Raw genomic sequence first — 26,145 nt, forward strand, 5'->3', positions numbered from 1 at the left:
ATTGCAGTCTTTATGTTTAATATTCCTTCTGCGCGTACTGCAACTGATGCTAATAAATATCACATCTAAAGTTGCCGTTTATGTCATTTGCACTCGGCTGACATCATATAATCTGCATGATTTATATGTCTTCTTTCTTTTTCATTTTGCAGGGCTGGATGAGAAATTTCCTGTTTTCCATTTCGCAGAAATCTTCCCTCCAACTGTCAACTACCTACTGGGCACAGCACTCTAGAGATGCTCAATATGGAGAGAACTGCCATTTCCACTTCACTGCTCACAGTCTGTTTTGTGTTGGCTGCGTGTCGCTGTTCCCTTGCGATTCCCTTCTGCCCTGCCCAATGTGTCTGCGAGACCCGCCCATGGTACACGCCTCAGTCAGTCTACCATCAAGCCAAGACTGTTGACTGCAACGAACTCCATTTGAGCAGAATCCCATGGAATATTTCAATTGATACTCAGGTGCTGCTTCTTCAGAGCAACAATATCTCCAGGGTGACCTCAGAGCTCCAGAGCTTGGTCAACCTCACGGAACTGGATCTCTCCCAGAACCACTTCACACAAATCCAAGACGTTGGCTTAAGTAACCTAACCCAACTGGTCACACTCTACCTTGAGGAAAACCAAATTAAAGAGCTGCCTGATACGTGTATAAAGGATCTAGTCAGCTTAGAGGAGCTTTATATTAATCATAATCAGATCTCTTCTATTGGTCCTAATGCCTTTTCAGGCTTGGGGAACCTGTTGAGGCTTCACCTTAACTCCAACAAGCTTGTGGCGATAGACAGCCATTGGTTTGAGTCCCTACCCAACCTTGAGATCTTAATGATTGGGGAAAACCCAATTCTTGGGCTGCAAGATATGAACTTCCACCCCCTCTCCAAGTTGCACAGTCTGGTTCTCGCGGGAATGGGGCTCAGGGAAATACCTGAGGGTGCTTTCCAGGGATTAGAGTATCTCGAGAGTCTCTCGTTCTTCGATAACAAGCTCACGGCTGTGCCAAAGAAAGCCCTGCGTGTTCTACCGAGCCTCAAGTTTCTTGACCTTAACAAGAATCCTATCGTCCGTATACAGGAAGGTGACTTCAGAGACTTTCCCCACTTAGAGGAACTCAGTTTGAACAACATGGAAGAACTTGTGGCGGTTGAGAGGGGCGCGTTCTCAAACTTACCACAAATGGCCAAATTGGAGCTCTACAACAACCCTCACCTGTTCTTTATAGACCGAGCCGCTTTCCTAAAAATGCGTGTCTTGCGCACCTTACTGATCCACAATAATGACCTCACACTTTTGCCCCATGAGATTTTATCCGCTTTCCCCAGTCTGGATGAAATCAGTCTTCATAGCAACCCACTCAGGTGTGATTGTCTCGCCAATTGGGGGCCCATCCTGGGCAACCAATCAAGCCTCAAAGTTCTGGAGCCCCAAATAACTCTTTGTGCATCCCCACCACATCTTGTCGGCCAATCCCTTCAGGAAGTGGTGTCTGCAAATTGGAATGGGGCAAGCAATACCTGCCTGCCTCTAATTTCCCAGCATGCCTTCCCTCCGCTGCTCAATGTCACGTTAGGACAGCTTCTAACACTCAACTGCTGGGCCGTGGCAGATCCAGCGCCTCAGTTTTACTGGGTGACACCCACCGGTGACAAAGTCACTTCTGAAGCTGTTTCCCCATCCTCAAATGAAGGAGGAGGAATGACGAAGAAGAAGCACCGGATGCAAGAACAAGGAGCTCTTGAGATCCCACATGTCGAACCCGAGGATTCTGGTCTCTATACATGTGTTGCCTGGAATGCAGAGGGAGCCGACACCAGAAGTGTCTCTGTGTACGTGGATAGGAGTAACTGGCATGGTGGACGCTCGATTGGAGGTCATCATGGGGTGTTGAATACCACCGGATCCTTGGTAATCCTGGCTAAAATTGTCCATGCCCAGTCTGTGGTGCTCGAATGGAAGGTGCACCCTTTTGCCGTCTCTTCCAACCATGAGGTGGCACAACCCAAGTGGCTCAGCGCTACCGTAAAGATTGACAACCCGCAGATCAGCTACACTGCAATGGTCCCCGTAGATGTCCAAGAGTACAACCTCACACACCTCCTACCATCCACTGAGTACCGGGTTTGCCTGACCATGGCTGGCACCGAGCAGACCCAGCACTCTTGTGTCAACGTGACCACTAAAGAAGCCAGCTTTGCTGTGGAGATGGTTGCCCAGCCGGCCAATGTAGCCCTGGCAGCCGTCATGGGCTCAATGTTCGCCATCTGCATCATGGCTCTGTTGGTGTTCTACATGGGACGGCGCATGAAGCAGAAATCTTGCCATCACTCTCTTAAGAAATACATGCAGCACACCACCTCCATTCCCCTGAACGAACTCTACCCACCGCTTATTAACCTCTGGGAGAATGAGACGGAAAAAGAGAAAGAGGGCGCTGCTGACCCTCAAAACTCACAGATAGACACTTCAAAAACGTATATGTGGTAGCTGCACAACAGAAAGTAGATAACAGAGACATTTTAAACAGTATATGTACTGTTATGTACATAAATGACAAGTATGTGTTACTGATTTGTCATTGTGAAAAATATATGTATTTTTAGATTGTACCCTTCAATGCCAAGCACACTTGGTTGCAGTTGTGATTTGTTAGAAGACCAACAGACGTGGGCAGCAAAACACATTTTATGCTTTTGCATTGCATTGTATTTTCTGAGACTAATTCCACGTTAAGCATGCCAATGTGTTAATAATTCATATTATTTATTCATTCTATATCAGCACTTAGCACGATTATACACAAACACAGATCAACACTATTTATATCGCCTCACACATATCAAATGCGTTCACATGACATCAGATTCACAGTTTTTGCATGGAATTTTGCATGATATTTTGGTGCTAACAGGGTGAGTCCTTTCCTAGTTCTCTCACTTCTAAAAATACACCGGTGTGAGAAGGTGACATGAGCGTGCGCTCGTTGCTCTCATTTGTCTTCAGCTCGTCGCATTTTATCACCTGCATTGTAATGAAAATAAAACCTGCCAGGTGCTATGAAGTTGAAAACTAATTAACTGTCATATGTAATTAATATCTGGAACACAACTGCACAGCTGTGCTTATTTATTCTTGCATTGTTAAATAACTATTTATTGAAGAGTGTTTGAAAATGGCTGTGTTTATTAGCACTGCCTGAAAATGTATTTCATAATTGATAGAAAAAATCATTAGCCTATAATGATTATGTGGTTCAAATGCGTGACATTTACTAGCAGACATTCACCTTCGTTAACAATGATGGGGCCGTTTTGTGCTTTGCACCTCATCATGCGCTTGTTGTTTTGATTACTGAGAGATTGCTTCAGTTCTCAGTTAAATATGTTGCCAAACTCAATATTCACACAATTCAGTCTTAGTGTGTAGGTATCAAGTGAGTGTGGAGAATGAGAACTGAATTGAATGAAAATTGAAAACAAATCAATTTTGTTGTTTTTTTTCTCCTCGCATAGATTAATTAACCTTTAAATTGCACATGCCACCCTTAAAACGATATTAATTTTGTCTAAAGGTTTTGACGTGTTTAAAATTGAGATTTGTGCACAATCCTGCATTATATTGATTAATACAAATGTTATGCAAGACACATGCTCGTGTATTGTTGTTCTGTTTTGTATGAGCAAATCCAACATCCATCCAGATATGAATGAAATATAACCAAATAAAATTTTGATCTATCAAAAGTGTTCTAAAAGGCTCTAACTTTAAAGGTGCACTCTGTAATTTACCCTAATTAGGAATAATGTAACCCTAAAAAAATACATTATATTTTATTTTTACATTAGAGAGGACTCCAGTCATATCTAATCTAATAAAAGCTTTTAACATATGATTTTCTATAATGGCATTTCAAACCGGAAACTTAAGCTTTAGCGTGATGCTGCATTCACATTGCTAATTGTCAATACTGTAAGTCCTAGAAGACTCAGTGCAACATAAAAAAATTATGTTATGAATTATTTGAATGGATGTCTGGGTATATTTAGCTCTGAAGGACTGTGAGGAAAATCTTTTTAACATCTGTTTTCTTGCTCAGTTTTTGAGCTAATTATCGTAATTGTTATTTTTTTGTATTTTATGCAGAATTTTTTTATTTTACTTATAGAAATGATAGAAAATGCACTCAAGTTCATATGGACAACTTCTAGAATTGACATGTTTGCAGTCAGTTCTGATATGAAATGTATTTCATACACATGTCACATGATTTTAAGGTGTTCTTTCATCACTGACTGTAAATCACATTGTGTGTTATTACTGGAAGAAGAGCAGAGAAAATGTCACCTTAGATTAAGCATTAAATGTTTCATTGCAGCTCTGCCCTCTAGTGGTGGAGGACACTAATGACGTCTTACACGATTTGCTGTCTCTCAGTGAATAGCAGGGTATTTTGTAATAGAGGAAAAATATTGTTATATTTCAAAGTCAAAAATAATGGTTTTACACTGTTAAGACGTGTTGTGACGTCCATGCGCAGTAGTTCAGGAGAAAAGATTGTCTGAAGAAACATTTGAGAGAAATAAACACAATATCACTACAACTAGGCTACAGCTTCTCTTTATTGTTGTTCCTTGAAGTTTATGTCTCAAACTGTTTGAGTATCAATACATTAGTTTTAACTTTAAAATTGCTTCTCCTGAAAAGTTCCCCCCTTAAAACTTTAGTGACAAAGTGCCATTTTAATTTGTTTAATATTAATTGTTACATATTTTTTTTAATTGCACCCTGATGATCCAACCCAGCATCAAAATATTTTGGAAGCCTTTATTTTTATAAAATGAGTTTCCAATTGCTATGTTATAAACCAAGATATCATCCAGTTATTTATGTAATTAACCCAATTACATTTTGATATACTGAGAAGTATTTTCGAAAGGTTTACATTTATTATTTATTATTGCCTTCAACTCTTTCCCTATTATATTAGCCTATATTATATAATATATCATATTTTATTATATTACATTATATTCAGTAATTGAAACATTCACATCATAACAGAATCAAGAACCGTATAGTTTGTCATCAACAAAGTCTAATTAATCAGGATTTTTTAGTTTTCTAGTAGAGAGGATGGTATGCTACTACACTATTTTTTATTTTATTTAATACAACAGAAACCAGGTTGAGGAGGTATAACAGCATTTTATTATTTGCAAACACAAAATATGATATATAATAGTGGCCACACTTAAAATGTAGAAATGTCAATGCATTAGAAAACAAAATATGAAGGGAGGTGGCATTTATTTAAAAGCAGTTTTTTCAAAAACACAACATTTTTAATGATCATTTATACAACAGAAGGTCACAAATGTTTGACTTGAACACTTTAATGGGTTAAACCTTGTTATATTTCTGCTTTGGAATAATATCTTACTAATACACAGCTAAATTCATAAACACACTTTTGCTAAATAATATCCTATGAAACACGATTTGGGTTACTAACATTTTAACTGTTGTTTACAAGACTATCACATGTCAAAACACATTTTTAAATGATAATTAATATATATTTTGTTTGAAGATGAAGGGTATTAGGCAATTTATGCTTGTTTGGCTGCCCATGAGTCCACATAGTATTAATTCCACTGTTACTAGTTTATTTAGATTTAATAAAACCATAAACATTCATAATAAATATATTGTATGTATGAATGAATGAACAATTCAACTGACAGCTTCTGAAGCAGAGCACAGGAGAGGCGGAACGAGCGGCGAGGCGGAAATGACGTGCCGGTGTCGTCAGCTGTATGTTGATGTTGTGTGGCAACAGTAGGACCGAGGGACGGAAGACAGTTTGTTTTTGTTCTGTTATCCGCTGTTTTTACCCTCAAAACCACCTCCTATTGAATTAAATTCGCTCCAGGGTGAAAGGAGCAAACATTACGAACTAAAAGACGCTCACGTTTAAATGTTAAAACGCGGTTGGAGTCGTTAAAACGGACACCCTCCCTGAACGGTCATGACGATCCTGCCGAAGAAGAAGCCGAACTCATCGGTCGGTGTGTCTGATCACCCCGACGACCCCGACCGCAGGACCGGCTCCGACCCGCATCAGCACCAGCACTCCCACGGGGTCCGATCGGGTGCGAGGCCTCGCGCTTCCCCGCCACCTTGGTCTTATCAAGCCGCTCCTCCGGCGTCCAGAGAGGACAGGCGAACTGAATCCAGCTCCCGGCCGCAGCAGGCCTCTCCTCCGCCGGTGGGCGCCGGGTCTCCGGTTGGCCCGGGGGATGCGGCAGGGATGGCGTGTGTGTCGGGGGGTCGGGCTGAGCTGTCAGGTGGGGTGGGCTGTGGAGGTGGGATGGGAGGGTGCTGCTCGGGGCCTGGGCTCAGTAAGAGGAGGAGACAGGCGACCTGCTCCGGTGGGGTGGCCGGTGGAGGGACCGTACCCGGGGCGACAGGGGGAGGAGGCGGTGGTGGAGGAGGAGGAGGAGGAGGGGGTCCCAGTCCCGAGCAGGAAGAAGGAGCCGGGTATAACAGTGAGGATGAGTATGAGAATGCTTCCAGACTACAGTCAGAGGATCCAGCGACTGTTGAACAGGTATGTGGATGGGTGATGCCACCTAATGCTGAGAACCATTGACATGCTGTTTTATTTAGATGTGTGACACGTGGTCTGACACTGTGTAGACACTGGTATATATAGATAGATAGATAGATAGATAGACAAACTGTCAAATAGAGACTGACAGCTAGGGAGATATACTGTAAAATAGATGGATGGATGGATGGATAGATAAAGATAGACAGAACAACAGACAGAATTATAGATAGATAGATAGATAGATAGATAGATACAATTATGGATTGACATATAATCAGATAGACAAATTTAACAAATTTAAAGATAGGCAGACAGACAAACAAATTAAAGCAGATACTGATTGTAAAAGTGAAGACTGAAGATCAGTAAAAAGATGTTTTCCATTAGACTGCACTCAACGTGCATGGTATTAGTGATGCAGTGGTTTGTCTTGGCAGGAAACAAGTGTTTTTAAAATGATCAAATTTGCCTGAGTAAATGTAGTCCACATAAAGGTCCAGGCTGAGGCACAGCTGTGCTGAGCTCCATCTCCTCTGCTCTTTAGAAGAGGGAGTCTCTTTAAAGTCAACATGAAAGTAAAACTGAGCCTATTTCATTTCTGCCTTATTTTTACTCAATGCATGATATCGTGAAATAAAATTCCCACAAATTCCCAGTGGATAAAACCAAGGCCTGTCCTACATTTTCATATTCACATCCTGTTTTTCTCAGAAATATGTGTTCATTATGAAAGTAAAATGGGTTGCAAAGGTTGACTTTAACCTTAATGGGTTAAACCCTATATATATATACATATATATATATATATATATATATATATATATATATATATATATATATATATATATATATATTTTTTTTTTTTTTTTTTTTTTTTTTTACAGTCTATGGTTAAACCTTAGGATGAGAAAAATCCTGCTATAACACTTTTGCTGTAAATTGATATACATTGTGAAACATGATTTGGGTTTTGTATGCATTTTAACTGTTGTTTCCAAGACAATCACATGACATTCTTGCAATTTCAACACGTGATGCACTTTTCAGCATTCATTTGATGAATAGAAAGATCAAAAGAACTGCATTTATTTGAAATAGAAATCTTTTGTAACATTATAAATGTATTTACTGTCACGTTTTAATGAATTGCTGAGAAAAGTATTCATTTCTTTAAAAAGAAAATGTAGTTTTGTTATACAATACACATTTATAAACAGTCATACCTCAAATGATGATTTAGTGTATTTTTGTGTATTTTAAATTTTAAGCCACTAAAAAGTTGCTAACCACTGACCTTATTTTATTCATAAATCTAAAACCACTGTTCCAAAAACTCATTAGAAATTCTCAGAGGTGGACAAAGTACACAACTTCCTTACTTGAGTGATAGTACAGATACTAATGTAGTGGTCAAACATTACTCCATTACAAGTAAAAGTTGTAAAGACTGATTTTTTTACTTAAGTGAAAGTACAGAAGTACTTGTTTTTAAAAGTACTCAAAAGTAAATGTCAATGCGTTGTTTTATTATTGTTGTATTGTTACAGTACCTTATGCCTCTAAAGCAACCTAGTGAATACACCGACCGATCTGTGGAGTTAAGAGCTTTTAGAATGTTACAAAACCTATAGAAATTAAACAAGTGAATTGATTAAAAAAAGACAGCCATAATAATCATCTTCATCTTTTCTTATTTAACACTCCTACCACCCCCACAAAAGAAGTACGCATCTATGTGTATCCATTTATGCACATTTGAATCAAGTGGTCAGTAAATACAGACTGAGCGGAAACCCCAGCTACACAACTATAGCTGTATAACCGCCCAACAGAAATACTTGTTTGCCATGAACAAAACTTTCAAACCATTAGTTGTGACAACGATACTGTTGCTCACAGATCGCTAGTAAAGAGAAATCATACTAGTCGCCGAACTTCACGACACGTGACCCTACAAGAGTGATTACTGATAGGCTGTGTGTCACCTGCAAAAATCCAATCACGTTTTAGAGACAGGGCCTGAATTTCATTTTGGAAAATGGGGGGGAAATCCCCCCTTAGGTGATTCTTATGGGGGGGAATTTTTAATTTGAGGGGGGAGTTTAGACTTTTTTTTTAATTACATTTATCTCGCCTAAATGTATGCTTAGCCTACTCATTGCATTTTTACAATGGGGTCATTTTGTTCTTAAGAATTTACACAACTCAAGGAAGCTTGATTTCAATCTTTGAATTAAATTGAAAAAAGTAGCACAAATAAATACAATAGAATAAAGATATCAATAAAGAGAAATAAAGAGAAAAGTTTTTGCTTAGGTCTAAAACTAGTAGGCTATTCAGAAATACTACAGAGACTGAATAAAGTAGCCTAATCAAATGTAAAATAACACTGGGTAGTATTTTAGTCCTGACTAAATTAAATTCATAGGCTATTAATCCTGATTCCTTAAAATGAAAGCTATGTTTTGTTGTTTTGACAAACAAATTAATGACAGACACATATGGCTGCTGTCCCTTTAAGAGCTAGTGCACGGATCCTGTTTTCATTATACGGTCACGTGCGATTTATGCTTATTTAAGACATAACCGACTGTGTTTAGATTAGACTCTAGAGGATACTCTCCAAGACCGAAATTGACATCATTTTCTTATGTTTTTGACTGTTAAAGCGATTTATAATCCACGAAAAATAACTTTTGTTACCCGCGAGCTGTTTGTGAGGCTGCTTTACTCTATGTATGTGTGCAGAGAAAAAAGCATCTCTCAGACAGCGCGCAAGTACCGAAGAGTTTAAAATCGCGTGACTGTTTAAACTGGTGAGACTTGAAAAGACGTGCAAATGGTAAACTTTAGTTACTCGTGATGCAATGCTGGCCCGATCGACTCCCGAAACGCGAGAGTGTATTTCCGCCGCCTGCTGCGCGCTTAACCCATTTTGAGAGACGCGAGATAGAAGACGCAGCGCCGCTGAATCACTCACGCTGTTTGTGAAATTGCGTCTCGCAGACAGTTTTAAAATGACTGATTTGATTTTCCATCTGCGTGGATTAATTTACTAATACAACCTGAACCTACATGCTAAAGTGAATCAATGTTTGCGGGAATTTCCCGCATTATAAATGGGAGACCTGCGGGAATGATAAAAAATATGCGCAATACCCGCAATCCCGCACCGAAATTCAAGCCCTGAGAGACGAGAAAAAAATGATGCCCTGACTACTACAAAACTACTTTCTACTCAAGGACCTCGACAGAAATGTAGAGATGTTTAAGTAGCAAGTTTCCAGAAAAAAAAAAAACTCAAGTAAAGGACAGATACCCAAAAAGCGTACTTAAGTACAGTACTCAAGTAAACCTCTGGAAATTCTTGAGAGAACCGATGGTTCAAATGCTAATTCTCTTCTGGATTTCAGGACTCTGACCTGGCCTGCATTTTCCTAAAGCATCATAAGCCTAAGTAGATCAGACCATTGATGGGATCATTTATACAATCTACTATGATGCTTTTGAGAAACGCAGCCCTGATTTACCTGTGACGCATATCTGAGCCTCACTTTACCCGGACACTAATATTAAACATTATACCTAAATTCTTTGCATATGGTGTTCAATGATTATTGCAATCATGAACCCCATTAAACATGAACATATTTGTCTACGGCTGAGAAAATTGTAATGGGATGAATATGCATCAAATGTGATGCTTTGTTGACAGTCTGAGAATGCATAAAATAAATGTCACTAATAATGACTTTAGCATCAGAAGTCCGTCTGTTTTTCAAGCACGTAATAATTGTGTCTGTGTCTGTCCTGAAGTTTTGCCTCTGTTACAGCAGGAACACTGGTTTGAAAAAGCACTCCAGGAAAAGAAAGGATTTGTCATCAAAAAAATGAAGGAAGATGGTGCCTGCCTCTTCAGAGCTGTTGGTGGGTACATTATTAACCACTTGATGTTCACTCAAAGTAAAAAAATTCAGCATCTAGTTATCTAGTTCATCTATTGGCAATAATGTAGAACTTGGGTGATTGTCCTTGTCAATTTGGCAGAATACCATCTTACATTTTTATTTGTTGTATGGTAGGATTTGCAAGACGTAGACTGTTCACACACTACTCTTACTATTTCTGTGATATTCATACTCTACACTGAGTATGTACATTTTCTATATGTATAGAAAACCTAGATGACCTGCTACGTTTGGTAACGTGCTGCATCAAAGCAAATTACTATATCTCACATTGCAATGAACTGGAAGTTGCAAACGACTTTTCTCCAATGTTAAAGTCCCCGTGAACCGGAAGTTGCAAGCGACTTTTCTCCAGTGTTATGACGTATTTCCCAGTGAAACGGAATATTGAACAGAGGGCAGGGTTTTACTCTAGCGCTCCTCCTCTCCATCTCTGCTCATAGCAGACTAACGGTTTGAGGGGAGTGGTTAAGCGTTGCCCAAACCAATTCCTCAAACCTACGTCATCAGAGAAGGTCCTCCAATGCAGAGGGGAGGGGCATTTTCAGATTTTGATTAAAGATTACCATGGTAAAAAAAATTTTTTTTAAATATTTTCTTGCACGGATTAATTGTTCACCACAAGACTAGTAATATGCGCTAACAAAGTAATAGGGTCAATTTTGATTTCATGGGGACTTTAAGTGTCTGGATTTTGATTTCATGTCGACTTTAACCTTCAATTTCCATTGCAACAAATTAAACAGGAGTATTATCATCTGATTTTTTTTAAATACACCAGAGTTTAAAAAGTTTGGGGTTGGCAAATATCAGTAATATTGTGAAATATCAAGACAGTTTTGAAATAACTATTTTCTATAGTTAAATATTTGTTTAAATGTAATGTATTCCTGTGATGCAAAACTGAATTTTCAGTATCACTACTCCAGCCTTCAGTGTCCCATGATCCTTCAGGAATGGTGCTCAAGAAACTTTTCTGATTATTATCAATGCTAAAAACAGTTGTGCGGCTTAATATTCTTGTGGAAACATTCTTGTGATGCAGGATTGAAAGGTCAAAAGAATTGCATTTATTTGCAGTTATTTTATAGTAACATTATAAATGTCTTTACTGTCACTTTTAATTAATTTAATGCATCCTTGCGGAAAAAAGTGTTTTCTTAAAAAAAAAAAAAAAAAAGCCTTACTGACCCTAAACTTTTAAATGGTTGTGTATATAGGATTTTTTAATTATATATACAAATATTATGTTGCAAGTTAAGACATTTGTACACAAAATTGAATGAAAAATTTAAAATAACTGTTTGTATTCCCGACACATTACCTAGATGCCATTTGCTGGAGAAAAATGTAGCAAACTGTTGCTTCAAATGATTATTACATAATGTGTGATGTTAACTAATAGTAATATTTTACTTGACATGATGCATTAAGCTAAAATGGACCATCTTTTTCTTAATACATGTTCATGATCTTATTCTGCTTGATTCCACTGTAAATTTGCATTTTCCCTATGTTTATTTTGTCCCCTTTATGGAAAACATTAAGGAAAGCATTTTAGAAAATGAAAATGGGTTGATTTTATGTTGACTTTAAGCAGTGTGCTAGAAGCATTAAATTAATCAGAATTGATTATTGGTTTGTTAACAAAACAGCGATGCTTAATAGGAAACCTTAGACCTACCTAAATAACAGTACTATACCAGAACATCCCTCTGGATGGCGCTACTCATCTACATAAGTGAAGGGTGCAGTCAAGCACTTGTGTCAAAACATAACCTGTTATCTGAAGTTTCACATACTGTGAAAGTTGTATTACACTTCCGTTTCAGCTTGACACCAAATTCTGACTTTTTCTGTTTGTGCATTTCTTGCATTGTGAATACGAATGCACGGGTCTTTACAAGCCATAATCATTTAGGGTGTGACATGCAACCCAGCCACTCTGGGGGTTCACCTTTGACCCGTTCCCATAATTTTACACGACTGTCCACTTTATATGTCAAAGTGGTTTTATTTTTGACGCATACATTCAACATGACTGACGAAAGTGGTGAAACACCAAGTATCTTTTTAGCATTTTTTTTTTTTGTCCAGCATACAACTGAATTATCAATGTATGTCTTTGTCGTTCACTTTCTGTAACTGTGTATTTGTTTAATCTAGTGGACACCATATACATTAAACAGTATATTTGTTTACTGGGATTTTTCCCTCAGCATTCAGCAACTCTCTCTGCGACCACCATTGTGTGGCATCGTTTCCTCTTTCATTCTCTCTTTCATTCTCTCTTTCGTGTCTCTGTTTCCTTCTCTTGCTCTGTCTCTTTCTCTCTCCTTCATGCACAGCTTGCACACGTTCATTTCTTGAATCTTTTCCCTGTTCTCGTCATCACACCTCTTTCCTTGTGTGAGTTTTATGCAGGGTTTGATAGACGGGCATGTGATGTGCTGACCTACATGAAGCATTCCCATCAGGGACACTGTGCCACAGTTCTTGCACCGCAGGTGTGAAACTATCCATCTCCAAACAATCACTCGAGTCAAACAATCCATGTTATATAACTGGCCCGATGGTAATAAGGCTCTCACAGCCAGTGGGATCATGATATCCCAGGACAGGATAGTTTCTTACAGGACACTGTTGGTGTGAAGTAATAGATATGGATGTGTATTAGATTATAATTATTATTGTGGTGTACTAAAATGACCCTGTGGCTTATGAATCTGAATCTACTCAAGACGTTAGTTTCTTGCTCCCGAAATGTAGCTTTAAATGACCATTAAATGCAGCTTATTTTTTTATTTTTTGGGTGAACTGTTCCTTTAAGACTACACTAATGTTGCGCTCCATTTATGGATAACCAAATCAGCATCAGATCCTCTTGTTATAATAGAGGCGTAGGTGAGACCTGGTATATTTTAGTTCTGCTTTTTTGCAGAATAATGTTTATTGCACAGAATTAGGAATATTCCTAACTCTCCTGTGTAAATCTTTTATATAAAATAGAAAAAGATCTTCCTATTTTCCATGATTTGCATACTTATAACCGCATAATTTACTTCAATAATGTATGCTGGCGTGTTGTTTATGAATTTGAGATTGTTCTCATCACATGATAATTAGTCCGTGGCTGTCAACAAGGCAGCATTTGCTCTGCTATCAGATTTTGCCCTTATTTTCCTGTTCATCCTCATTGTTTTGTTGTTGTTTTGGTTCTCATATTATGAAAAGGTAGGTCAGGAGAGCAGTGCTTATTTCCCATGATTATCTATTACAATCCTGCATGACTAAACAACTTTAGATTACCGTTCAATGTAAAATGTTTTTAAAAGAAGTCTCACAAAGGCTGCATTTATTTGATCAAAAATTCAGTAAAAACTGAAATATTGTGAAATATTATTACAATTTGAAATAAATGGTTTTCTATTTGAATAGATTTTAATTTGTAATTTATTCCTGTGATGCTAAGCTGACTTTTCAGCATCATTACTCCGGTTGAAAACAGTCGTGCTGCTTCATATTTTTCAGGAAACTGTGACGCATTTTCCTCAGGATTATTTGATGAATAGAAAGTTGAAAAGAACAGCATTTATTTGAAATAGAATTTTGAAATATTCGTTTACTTTACAGTAAAATTGAAATCTTTTATAAAATCCTTACGGTCACTTTTGATTCATTTATTGCATCCTTGCTGAGTAAATGTATTAATTTCTTTTTCTTTTCTTTTTTTTTAATCTTACTAACCTCAAACTTTTGAACGGTTGAAAGTTTTTTATTATTTTTTTATTATAAATTGCTTTGTGAAAAAGGTGACTTTTGAAGAATTACATGAATCTACATGTCACCTTGAATGACTCTGAATTTCAAATTCAGTTTCCCATGTTTAGCACAACCAAACCTGACATTCATAGTTCATATTCTGCAATAAAGAGGCTTGTGGCGATAGCGTGCAAATGCTTATGCAATGTTTTGCAAATTGGTTTGCAAATGATTTTCCAAGGTATTTTATCTCCCAGATGTCTATATCCTGAGAAGTCCATTCCATGGTAATTTGTGGTAATGTTATTGACCATCAGTAGGACGTTTAAACACACCTTCCAACTATTTTCCACCTGTCTTATATTTTATGCTCTGGACATTCTGTCTAAAACCTTTTTGAGCTGGAAAATGTCCACATTTGTGGAGTGCTTTTTTCACTATCCAGCCAAAAGGCGTTTTACATATACATTTAACAGATGTATTTATCCAAAGCGACTAAAGGTAGAGGAACAAAAGCAAAAGAAACGCACACGTGCCTACAATTTGTATTTGTCTGGAAATAATGAGTGTCCGCTGGTTTTGACAGAGTTTCTGATCAGACCCGTCACATTTCACAGCATCATGGAGGGGTGGATGGGGGGAACATGTTTCACTTTTACAGAAAATGAGCACCAAGTCGGACATATGGTCACACACACACACACACACACACACACACACACCTGTGTCTTCTGTTCGATAGTGAGAATCCTGCCACTGTGGTTTCTGTTTTGGTATTACAAAGAAAAAGTTTCAAAAGGTTTTGTGGTTTCACATATCTGCTGTTTGGTTTGGTTGAAATGAGATGGATCCAGCAATCTACAACGTTCAACAACTGTTGTAATACCCAGCTTTAATGTGGTTTTATAGGGCCACGTCCTAAGTATGAAAACAGTTTTGTTGTGAATAAGTCTGAATCACCACATCCTGACGAAAACATTGCAGCATGTAATGTGTTCTGTGCTGTTATAGTAGTTGTTGTGCAGGGTTTTGTGTAGTGAATGCGCTTCTCCTTTATGATCCGTGGGAAACAGTGTCATGTGTTAGATCCCTGCCCTAGCTCCCAGCATTCTCTCTCATTTCCAGTGCTGCTCTGCTGGTTATCCAGAGCACCGCCCCTCTTTCCAGAGCTCGACCTGGACTCTGGTGAACAGGGAAGCAGTTGACACCATTACCAGCACACACACACACCGGCTGTGTACACTTATGAGCGGGGTGACCTGACCCAGCCAGCTAAACAAACATTAATTAGGCTCTTCAAAACGGTTTAACCAATGTATTTTCCAAACTTTGGCCGTAAATAGCTCAGCCATCCGATGTGAACGCTTGTCCACAGTTCAGCAGGTTAAAAGGTGCAGATTCTTGCACTGTAATGGGAGCGCATTTAAATGTTTTATTTTTTCCAGTCTCCATTGAAGATTAAGGTTACATGGCAGATCGTAATCCTACACTGGAGGAAGTTGAATGTTTGTTCGAGTAACAGTGCACTTGTTTGCATTTGGCTTGGATTTGCACATTTCTTCTGAAATGCAACAGTGCCAGCTGTGCATTTTATCAAAGACTCCCTCTTTCCTGGCAAACCTCAATACAGAGGGATAAAAGTGCCTGACTCAGTGACCAACTATGTGGGCTGATCTCTCTACTTGGTCCATAACAGTCTGGCTGTGACATTTATTTTGTGACGTATTTGAATAAATATTCAAAAAGCGTTGAGTTTTTCGGCTCTAAAATCTGATTGGATGATCCACGTTCAAAGGCATTGTAAAATAGCTGATATGTGCGCACCTGTATCCTCAGATCATTTGAATTTTACTCATCTACCTACAGTTATTCTAATCAACTCTTTTACCTCGCAGAATAATTGTTTATACTGGAGAAAATCAGGTTTCGATGTTGGGAATGGTTAATGGTGGTTGCGAAGCAGCGTTGTTATTGTTAACTAAAACTATTACAAATGGATTTCATAATTGAAATAAAGCTAAAATAAAATATATAGCCTAAATATTAGATGAAAAACTTAAATTCAAAAACTGTAAACTAAAATCAGAAATGCTGACTGAAATAAGTTGAAATAATACAATAACTAAAACTGAATTAAAATCAATTTAAAGTGGAAAATACATTTTTATATATATTTGTTTTACATAAAAATAAAAGCTTATTTAAAATATGAATAAATACAATAATAGAATCTAAATAATACTAAAATAACACTGCTGCTAAGGTATTGTAGGTGGTTGCTCCTTCAGTTTAAGGATGGGCAATAGTATTAGTTATGCTTGCCTTTGCAAACACCACTAATAAATGTAATTGTTTATTGAACTTCTGTGTAATTTATTATGTTGTGCATATGATGCTTTTTAAAAGTTTAACCATGGTAAAGTCACTGTAATGCAAAGCCTAGGCCTATGCTTTTTTTTGTTTTGTTTTGTTTTTTTACTTTTTCCAAGAACTGTTGTAGAGGGTATTGCATCAAAACCCTGTTATTTTTGTAATCTAGGCTTCTTTTGTTCACTCCATTTCCTCAGAATTTAGTTTAAATATATGTACTTCCTTTTGTCAAGTCAGTTGTTGTTTCCACTTTCTCCTCATGCAAGCTGCTATTTCAGGAACAAGCGTTATTGTCTCTGATCGATCTGAGGAGGCGCCAGTGTAGACGGAGGGCTAAGAACGGCCTCACCTGGGGCAATACTAACCCTAACCTCACATGGGTGAAGCTTTATATGAAAATCGCTGGGATATGCAAAGTGCATTCCAATCTAAGCCCTGTTTATTTTCCCCCGCACGCACTGTGGGATCACTTCCAGATACCTGCTTCGGTAGTAAACAATACAGCCTGTGCCCTGCCGGGAACCTCTGACGGACAGCTCGGCTGCATTCCTCTCGTTTTGTTGTTCGTCATCTTGTTGTGATTGTAGAGCAGATGCCATAAATGCCATAACATGATTTGACAGAGTGGGAAATGCCAGCCCGCTCTCAAAGCGAAGGTGGGGCCGAAATTCCTCTCCTCCAGATTCATTGGTGCCTTCTCCCCACCTTGCCCTTAGGTATTTAAAAGGACAGTTCACCCCCCCAAAAAAAAATTCTGTCATCATTTACTCACTCTCATGTCATTCCAAACCTGTATGAATTTCTTTTTTTGTGCATTACACAGAAAAAACAATAACATTGGACCCTAATGACTTTCTTTGTATGGATAAGATACACTTAAGTTGTGTCCCTAATGACTTACTAGTTACTATACACTATTCACTTATACTATATGAGCTATTTACTGTAGTGTATGAATTTTATAAGGTTATTTTGTCACCGAACATCAGAGTCGGATATACAATGCTGCCACAGTTGAGTTCATGAAGTGTCCAACATTCCACACTTTTTTCTTTTTTCTTTTTCAGTTACGACAATTAAGGGTGTGTTCACACTTGGCATGTTTGGTTTGATTAAAATGAACTCTGGTGCGATTGCTCTGTTAGTGCGGTTCATTTGAATAAGTGTGAACGCTGCTATCCGAACCCTGGTGCGATCCAATGATGCTCTCCCTTATCATGTGAGGTCTGCTTCTTCATTGGACATTTTTAAATCTACTCTGAAAACACATTTTTATTCTTTAGCTTTTGGAAACTTGTCATTGTTTTTTTTTTTTATAGTGTAGTCCTGCTATGCACTATGTACAGCACTTTGGATCAATTTGTATTGTGTTAAATGTGCTTTATAAATAAAGGTTGTTGTTGTTGTTGGTGTGCACCAAACAAGCGGGCCGAGAACGCTGAAAAGATGTGTCTTGGTCCGTTTCCAAACAAACTCTGGTGCGGTTCGAATGAAATATGAATGCATCACGGACCAAAGACGTAAACGGACCAAAAACGGGACACGATGTCACAAGATGCGACCCTAAGATATGCTCAAGCATATCTGTTTTTTCTCATCATAGTCGCGATGTTGCCTATCACAGTTCTGTGTTCAGGCATCAGATCGGCGTCTCCTCGCAGCAGAACTGTGTTTGTGTGTGTGACGGAGGGATTCCTGCTGCTGTTTTGACTCCTTTACACATTTTATAAGCTCTTCACGAGTTCTCAGCTGGTCAAAATACCATCATATGTAGGCTGTGCACATACAATATATGCATTTAGCCCAGCACACAGCATTGCTTTGGATGTTCTGTAAGTTCCGTCACCAAATATACATAATAAAAGCCGACCAATCAGGTTGTGAACATATCCCTTTAGGTTCGGTGCTAAAATGCCAGTGTGAACGCTAAGCGGACCAGGACTACAAACCAAGCCTAGCGAACCGACCCTAAGTATGAACACTCCGCTCCCTAAGTGCGTCATTTGGGTGTTTGAAGTGCATTTTTTCTTTTTGGAGTTTTCAGTGCGAACACTACTCACACTATTTATACTACAAAATGGCATAGGTTAGTGTATAAGTACGTGAATTGGGATGCACCCATAGTCATACAAGATTGGAACATGACATTGAGTAAATGATGACAGATTTTTCCTTTGAACTCTACTACTATCCCTTTGAACTCTTGTATTGATTGAACATAAGAAATTTCCCCTAAAACATGAAGTAATGAATTTTAAGGTTACATAAATCTTCAAATCAGTCACATACAGGTCAGCACACTGGATTATTGCGGATGTGAAATGTAAAAAGCATAGGTCAGCTTTCAACTATCTGGTTTTTTTTTTTATTGGTCCAGCATAGTGTTTCACTCCTGGACGTCATGTACTGTAGCTTGTGGCAAACATGGAGCAAAGATTGATGCCATGTTGGAATCAAGGGTTGCTAGTAGATTCCTTGTCATTACATTGATCAACACCTTCTAGGACAGGAAAGAACAGGTTTCAACACACGCACCGCACACGTAACCTCTTTTTAATAGTGCTTGGTTTCTATGAGACGGGAAATGGTGAAGAACTTGAGGATGTTGACTAGTTTGATCCAGCGTAAACCAGTGAGTTTGAGTTTTCTGGCATGATTGCAATTTTCTTTAGAGCAGATGTCAAGGAGCATAATTCAATAGCGAATGCTGTTTATAAAGTCTGTTTAACCAAAACCCATTTTGAAACTCAGTTGTAAAATGGTTTCAATCACTTGACTCGCAGACGTTGATTCTGATAAGACCGTCTGCACCCTTTAACTTAGTTTCCTCGGGTCTTAGCTGCCTCATGAACTTTTCCACATCTGGAAAGCAGATGCTCAGCAAGTCTCCCCAACTTTCACCTAGACACCACCAAGAGTGTAAGAGCTGCATCTTCTCTTGCCAGGATATAGAAAACAATGTCATCACCGACACTTGGCGTCGTCTCTTACAAAACCAAGCTGTTGACGAAATCGTTTAGACACATCATTGAAGTCTGGAGTTTACGCTAGACTGTCAGTGGTCCTCTGTGACCTGCATTGGATATGCCAGTAGACAGCATGCCTGGTTGCAATACAGTCTCGTGAGCGTGAATGAGTGTATTTGACCGTCGGTGTGCTTCTGGGGCAATAGTAAGCTCTGTGTTACTCAACGCTCTCATGATCAACGGCTGACTTTTCTGGCATTAATAAAAGGCAGTTCAGTCCGTACATAAGCCATTCTTCGATATCTAACTGTACTTCCTCAGCACAGGGTGTACTTTGAAAAGACGTTTGTGATCTGATCCCCAAATGTGCTTAAGAATCAATATGTATTGATCTATACGATCACAATCTCATATTCATAGTCTATTGAAGCACTGCAGATAAGTGAGCCGAACACACGGTAGTCAATAAGGCCATTGAGTGGAGTTACCTTTTGGCCTGCTGTACTGCTGTCTGTTTTTAGAGTACCGCATCGATTTGTTCGTTTGAAGAGCATGTTTACTGATCAGCTGTCGAGGTGGACGTGGCCTGTTAGATGTTATTGTGACCACTGGAGTCAAGGAGCACATAAGTGCAGGTCAGAGCGGTGATCTCAGCTCTTTCTGGATGGACTATGCAACTCGTGTTCCACACTGTCATATTTGGACATGGGGATCAAGGTTTTATGAAGTAATTACAGTAGAAATATCTATTATGTCACATCTGTTTGCATCCATAAGCAAGTGTAAAATAGCCTATAGTCACAGAAATAGTTCACCCCAAAATTACTATTCTGTCATTATTTATATGCCTTCATGTTGTTAAATCATGTCTTTTTTTTCCTTCTGTAAAACATAAAAGGTCATGCTTTTCTTAATGATACGCATTACTCTTTTCGTAATGAAACCTGTGGCTTTAAAATGGCAAAAAAAAACTTAACATAAAGAATCATGAAAGTCCTTTATTTGACACGTGCATTATTTTCCAGTTCTTCTAAAGTCATATGTTAGCTTTGTGTGAGGAACAGGCTTAAATTTGGATCTACTCATTCAATTAAAACATCTGACTCAAAAGAATTAACACAGACATTACACAGGTGCAGATTTTCAATGAATGACAATTTAAATTATCAGTCTGTTTCTCACACAAAGCTATCATATGACTTCAGCACTTGCAATGTAGCACACATTAATTATTTTTTAATAAATTTTTTTAAATTATACAATTATATATACTAATTTTTAAATATGAAAATATATATATAGGTTTTTGAGGTGCCTTTTTTGTCATTTTGGAAATCAGTTGGAATTCAGTTTCATGAAAAGCGTGGCCACGAAAGAAAGTCTAGTTTAGTCTAAGTCTAGTCTAGTCATTCAGTTTAGAATGACATGAGATTAATAAATAATGACAGAATGTTCATTTTGATGTGTTTTGTCCCTATTAATGCCTTATATAAAAGTGTTTCTCTGTGTATCTATCAACCCCCCTTAACTATGGTAAAATTACTGCAATGCACATGTTCTCTCATAGTTTATTGCTTCAGTAACATACAACCCCAATTACAGAAAAGTTGGGTCATTTTGTAAAACGCAATCAAATCAAGAATCTGTGATTTGTTAATGCTTTTGAACCTTTATTTAACTGACAATATATAAAGAAAACAAATTCAGTTTTTTCACTGGCCAAATTAATTATATTTTGTAAATATAAACTAATTTGGATTTTGATGGCTGCAAAACAGAGACAAAAGAAAGGTGAAAAGATTACAGAATATCTAAGTTAAACTTTTGAAAAAGTCCACAATTAGAAGGTGAATTGGTAATAGGTGAGGGTATCTAGTTAGGGTATAAAAGGAGCATCTACCAAAAGCTCAGTCTTTGCGAGGAAAGATGGGTCATGGCTCACCCCTTTGTGCCAAATTTTATGAAAGAATTGTCAAACAATTCAAAAAATCACATTTCCCAATGAAAGATTCCAAAGTATTTAGGTCTCTCACCATCTACCATACATAATATTGTGAAAAGATTCAGTGAATTCAGAGAAATCTCAGTCTGTGTAGGACAAAGCAGGAGACCTCTGTTGAATGTAATTAAAAGGAAAGGTGACAGACAGTGGTAAACATGTCTCTGTCCCAGCTTGGTGTTGTAGCCATAAAAATCTAAATGTGTTTATATTTACAAAATACAATTAAAGGTTAAAGAGAATTAACATAATCACAGATTCTTGATTTTTATTGCATTTTATAAAATGTCCCAACTTTTCTGGAATTATTGTACATTTGCACAGTATGCATGCAGGGGGTTAAAAAAACCTTTACTGTATAATATGTATAATGTATAATAAAGGTATTCGACATGCACGTTCTAGCGCATATGTTTTAATAAATAATTGTAACCAAAATATAAATGCATTATAATACTTGAAATTGGTGGTTTGTCTTGTGCTTAAATGCATTATACTTTCTAAAGGTGTAACAATGAATAGATAAGTATTATAATGTATTATAACTGTGGTTACAATTACTCATGATTTCATACATTGTATTATATGGTGCATAATTAATGCATACAAATACTTTTATAATGCATTCCATTAAAGTAAATTGTTACCGATTTGTTTTATTTAATCTTTTTTTTAATTATTATTATATTTTTTTTAAATAACATTTTGTTTTAGAATTTGCTTTCATGACAGAAGCACTTGAGCCGTGAACAAAACCTGATGATCACGTTCTCCAGCATGATTTGAGATGCTCCAAAGAGCATCTGGAGCTTCATTGGAAGACAATCTGACCTTCCACATGACCAGTCACATATTTGCTTACGTTAAGACCAAGAAATAGTGCAGAATCTTGAGCATTTCTTCATTTTTCAAAATTGTTTTAAATCTGGTCTCATAATTTGAAGCCCACTGTATATGCATCAGGTTTGGTTTAGGTTGTTGCTCTTGTTCATACTATGCAGTCTTTTTATTCTGTTATTTGCTTTTCTCTTTGTAGCTTCCATGTGGTTTACACATGACACACTTCCTGCTGCTGAAATACGTGAATGAAGCTCCTAAACTAACGTAGGGTGTGTAAAGTTCCCGGGAATCTTTGACAGATTCAGCTCATTGTGACGTCACTGTGGCCCTGCTCTTTGAGGATAAACCTTATCGATGACCGCCAGACCTCAAGGGCAGGTCTGAGCTCTCTCTCCTCTTCTCTGAGTTTAAGCTGGGCCTGCCCCTTTCTTAGAATCGAGACGCTATCTGCGGCCTACATTAGTGGAAGTGAGCTTGTGGTTTTGTTTTTGCTTGGTGGACCTCTGCTCTTCTCTTTTCTCATGAACTCTATCAGCGGCATCGGTCTTTCGTGGTAAACCTACCCAGTGTATTTCTCTTTTCTGCTTTTTATATTCACTGTCGATCACTTCTCATCAAAGTGTCCGCTGGCGGCAGAAAGGTCAACCACCAGCTTTTAGTGTTGGGAAACGTCCTATTGCAGGGTGATCGTTGCGGTGGGCTAGTCGTGTTTTCACTGCAGTTGAGACACAGTTATGTGAATGTAAACAGAAATGTCTGCCTGTTTTCTATGTTTGGTTGCGCAATCAGAAGAAACCGTATAAGTAATACAGAGATCACGAATTTCGTCTTCTGTACAGCATTATTTATTTTTTTGGTCTGTTAGAAAGACAACAGGTGCAGCTTGCGTAAAATGGTTGGGAAATATCATGTCTCTTGGGATCAGAATATCATATCACTTATATTATACTTTTATTGACCAAGGATGCATTACATTGACAGTAAAGACATATATAATGTTTCACAAGATTTCTATTTCTAATAAATGCTGTTGTTTTGAACTTTCTATTCATCAAGAGTCCTAAAAAAGTATGACAAAAGTATTAAATATTAAAAAGCAAAACGACATTGATAATAATAAGAAATGTTTCTTGAGCAGCAAATCAGCATTTAAGAATGATTTCTGAAGGATCATGTGACACTGAAGACTGGAGTAATGATGCTGAAAATTCAGCTTTGCCGTCACAGGAATAAATTATATTTTAAAACATTGTAATTTTATTTCCCAATATGACTATTTTTACTGTACAGTATTTTCAATCGAATAAAGCCTTTTAAATCAAAAACAAAAAAATCTTTTGAAAGGTAGTGTAAAGAACTTAGTATTGCCACCCAGAACACTCTTGGAAACACCCTAGAAACCACTCAGAACACCTTAATAAGTACTAAAAATTTCTTAGTGTGAAAATCCCAATGCATAGGTGTTTTATGTTGTTTCTAGGGAATTGCTAGGTGGTTCATTATTGGACCAGTTCAAAAGAGCCAGTGTAAAGTAAGTTGGGCCACAAAAGTATTAACATGCCTTTAAACATGACACATGACTTTCATCACTGTCCATAGCATAATTCAGGATCTATTACATAATACAGTTTGTCATCATTTACTCACCGTCATGTCATTCCAAACCTGCTGGAGATATTTTAAGTGTCTCAAAATAAAAGGTTTTTTGTCCACAAAATAAAGGTCAGTGTGATCCAGGGTTATTTGGGCACCAACGTTCTTCAAAATTTCATTTGTGTTCCACAGAAAAAAGGTCATACAGGTTTGGAACGACATAAGGGTGATTAAATGTTTTCATTTTTCCATAAACTATCCCTTTAAAGTTGGGAGTACTCCATTAACCAAGTATAAATGTTGATACAAGTAAGCCGAACATACTTAAGGAACTATTTTTCTTGAGTACTGCTCACTGTTTGTTCATGCAAAAGTTCCTGGCCCCACGTGGCAGCACCACTATAGTAAAGCTGTTTGTTATTCAAATTTGGGGTGAAATCAGGAAAAAGGCGAAGGCAGGTGTTGATCATCACACATGAGTCAGAATAATGCAAAAGGAGCCGAGGGGAATCCCTGATTCTCCCCCGCAGCACCTACTGACGACAAGTTTGGTTATCCACTGTACTGTGCTGTAATGAATGGAAAGGGTAAGACATATGGAAATACCAACAACAGACCAAATGGGGAACCAAAAACAGACCGAATCTCCAGCTGCTGTTCTCCTGTGTGTGAGCTAAAATCTTCCAAAAGACAGCTTCAAATGTTAAGGTCCTGGTTTTAACAACTAAACTTGTGTCTTAAAGGCTCACTTCACCTATTTAGAAAAGTAAATACATTCATTGATCTAAATGGAGATCTTTACTTGACAAAAGTTGGCTTCAGAACTAAATTGTAGTGTTCAACATCAACCGCGTTGACTTTTAAATTAACACACGTCCAGCTGTAAGCATTCATAAATGGAGGTTCCACTTTTCCCAAACAAACTTTGGGAGTGACATCTATAGCTAGCTCATAAATGCAACATGGACCTGCCAGAAACTGCAACTATTGTTCGTTTCGGGAACAGAACGACCAGTTCTTTCAGATCAAATTAATATCCTAAGAAGCACAGAGCGTTCACTCATTGCTGGATGTGCTAATTGCAGTAATGAACTGTTCTTTAATCAAACTTTATGAGAGCTTTTGCTGTGGGATATTCGTTTCTGCACCAAAGACTTCCTCTTCCTCAAACACCCTATTCCATTTGATCAGATTATGTGTATGGTTTACTGGGCCTCTTCTAAGAACTAAAAAAGTGCAAGTGTCTTAAAATAAAGCACCTGTATTGGTATATTGGTCTGAACTGTCATTTGAAGCTTGTTTTTTTTTTAAGCAAAGCGAATGCAACTTCCTTAGTCTGTTCAGAAGTGTCACAACAGAAGTAGGCCGATGCTGCGAAAGAGGAAATTGACTAAGAGATTCTGAGAATCTTTGCGGCAAAGTGGTCATGTGACTAGCCGGAATGAGCTTTGAGGCTGAAGCTCATTTGCATATCGCTGCTTTTGCAAGGAAGAGGTGTCGGCCTCTCAGTGGAGCTCATAAGCCCGTTTGTTTACATCTGTTCCTTGTTTGGGCCCCTAGTCTTGCTTTGAGTCACCCAATGGCACTTAAATGAGTATGATAAAGCCCGCCAAAAGTGGCGCTTGCAGAACAAGCCATGCAGCTTTTGCATGCACGCATTACAGAATTTGCCTACAATCAAACCCCTCAAGGTTCCTCAGTGGTTGCTTGCTCCCTATAATTTTGTCAGGTGTTAAAAGAAAACGATTTAGAAATTTCAAACAACCATAATAACTAACACGAACAGTATTTTGTTTTGCAACTCACCCTGTCCTCCTGTCTTGTATTTGGTGTGCAATCTAAAATTAAAGACAAAAATGAAATGCATCGAAAACATTGTCTGGCATGCAAAAAATGTTTGCTAAAATGAGGTGTACTGTGGATTGCTACATAACATAATTCAGTTATAACTTTTTATTTTGCAGAGACACTACAATAAATGTAAGAAAATGTAAGAAAATGCAATAAAATATGAAATGCTGTAAAATTATTGCATGC

General features: G+C 37.9%; 2 protein-coding genes across 6 annotated transcripts in view; both read left to right on the forward strand.

Annotated features, from left to right (window-relative positions):
• Positions 1 to 246: 246 nt before the first annotated feature.
• LOC308680985 (leucine-rich repeat neuronal protein 1) lies at positions 247 to 4,589 on the forward strand (the record flags this gene model as incomplete). The annotated part of the gene is made up of 1 exon (XM_081349488.1): positions 247 to 4,589. The coding sequence occupies one exon, from the start codon at positions 247 to 249 to the stop codon at positions 2,482 to 2,484; it is 2,238 nt and encodes a 745-aa protein (XP_081205614.1). The 3' UTR covers positions 2,485 to 4,589.
• Positions 4,590 to 5,758: 1,169 nt separating this feature from the next.
• otud5a (OTU deubiquitinase 5a) overlaps positions 5,759 to 26,145 on the forward strand; it is a 28,962-nt gene continuing 8,575 nt past the window's right edge. For 2 of the 5 annotated variants that reach the window (XM_081349489.1, XM_081349491.1), the window contains exons 1-2: positions 5,759 to 6,607; positions 10,444 to 10,537. In XM_081349489.1, coding sequence (XP_081205615.1) covers positions 6,026 to 6,607; positions 10,444 to 10,537 — 676 coding nt within the window. In that variant the 5' untranslated portion in view covers positions 5,759 to 6,025. Of the gene's footprint in view, positions 6,608 to 10,426; positions 10,538 to 26,145 lie in introns of all 5 variants that reach the window. The other 3 variants (XM_081349492.1, XM_081349490.1, XM_081349493.1) reach the window with 3 other exon arrangements.

Source organism: Scardinius erythrophthalmus, assembly GCF_964197995.2.
Source record: "Scardinius erythrophthalmus genome assembly, chromosome: 20".
Classification (NCBI taxonomy): Eukaryota; Metazoa; Chordata; class Actinopteri; order Cypriniformes; family Leuciscidae; genus Scardinius; species Scardinius erythrophthalmus.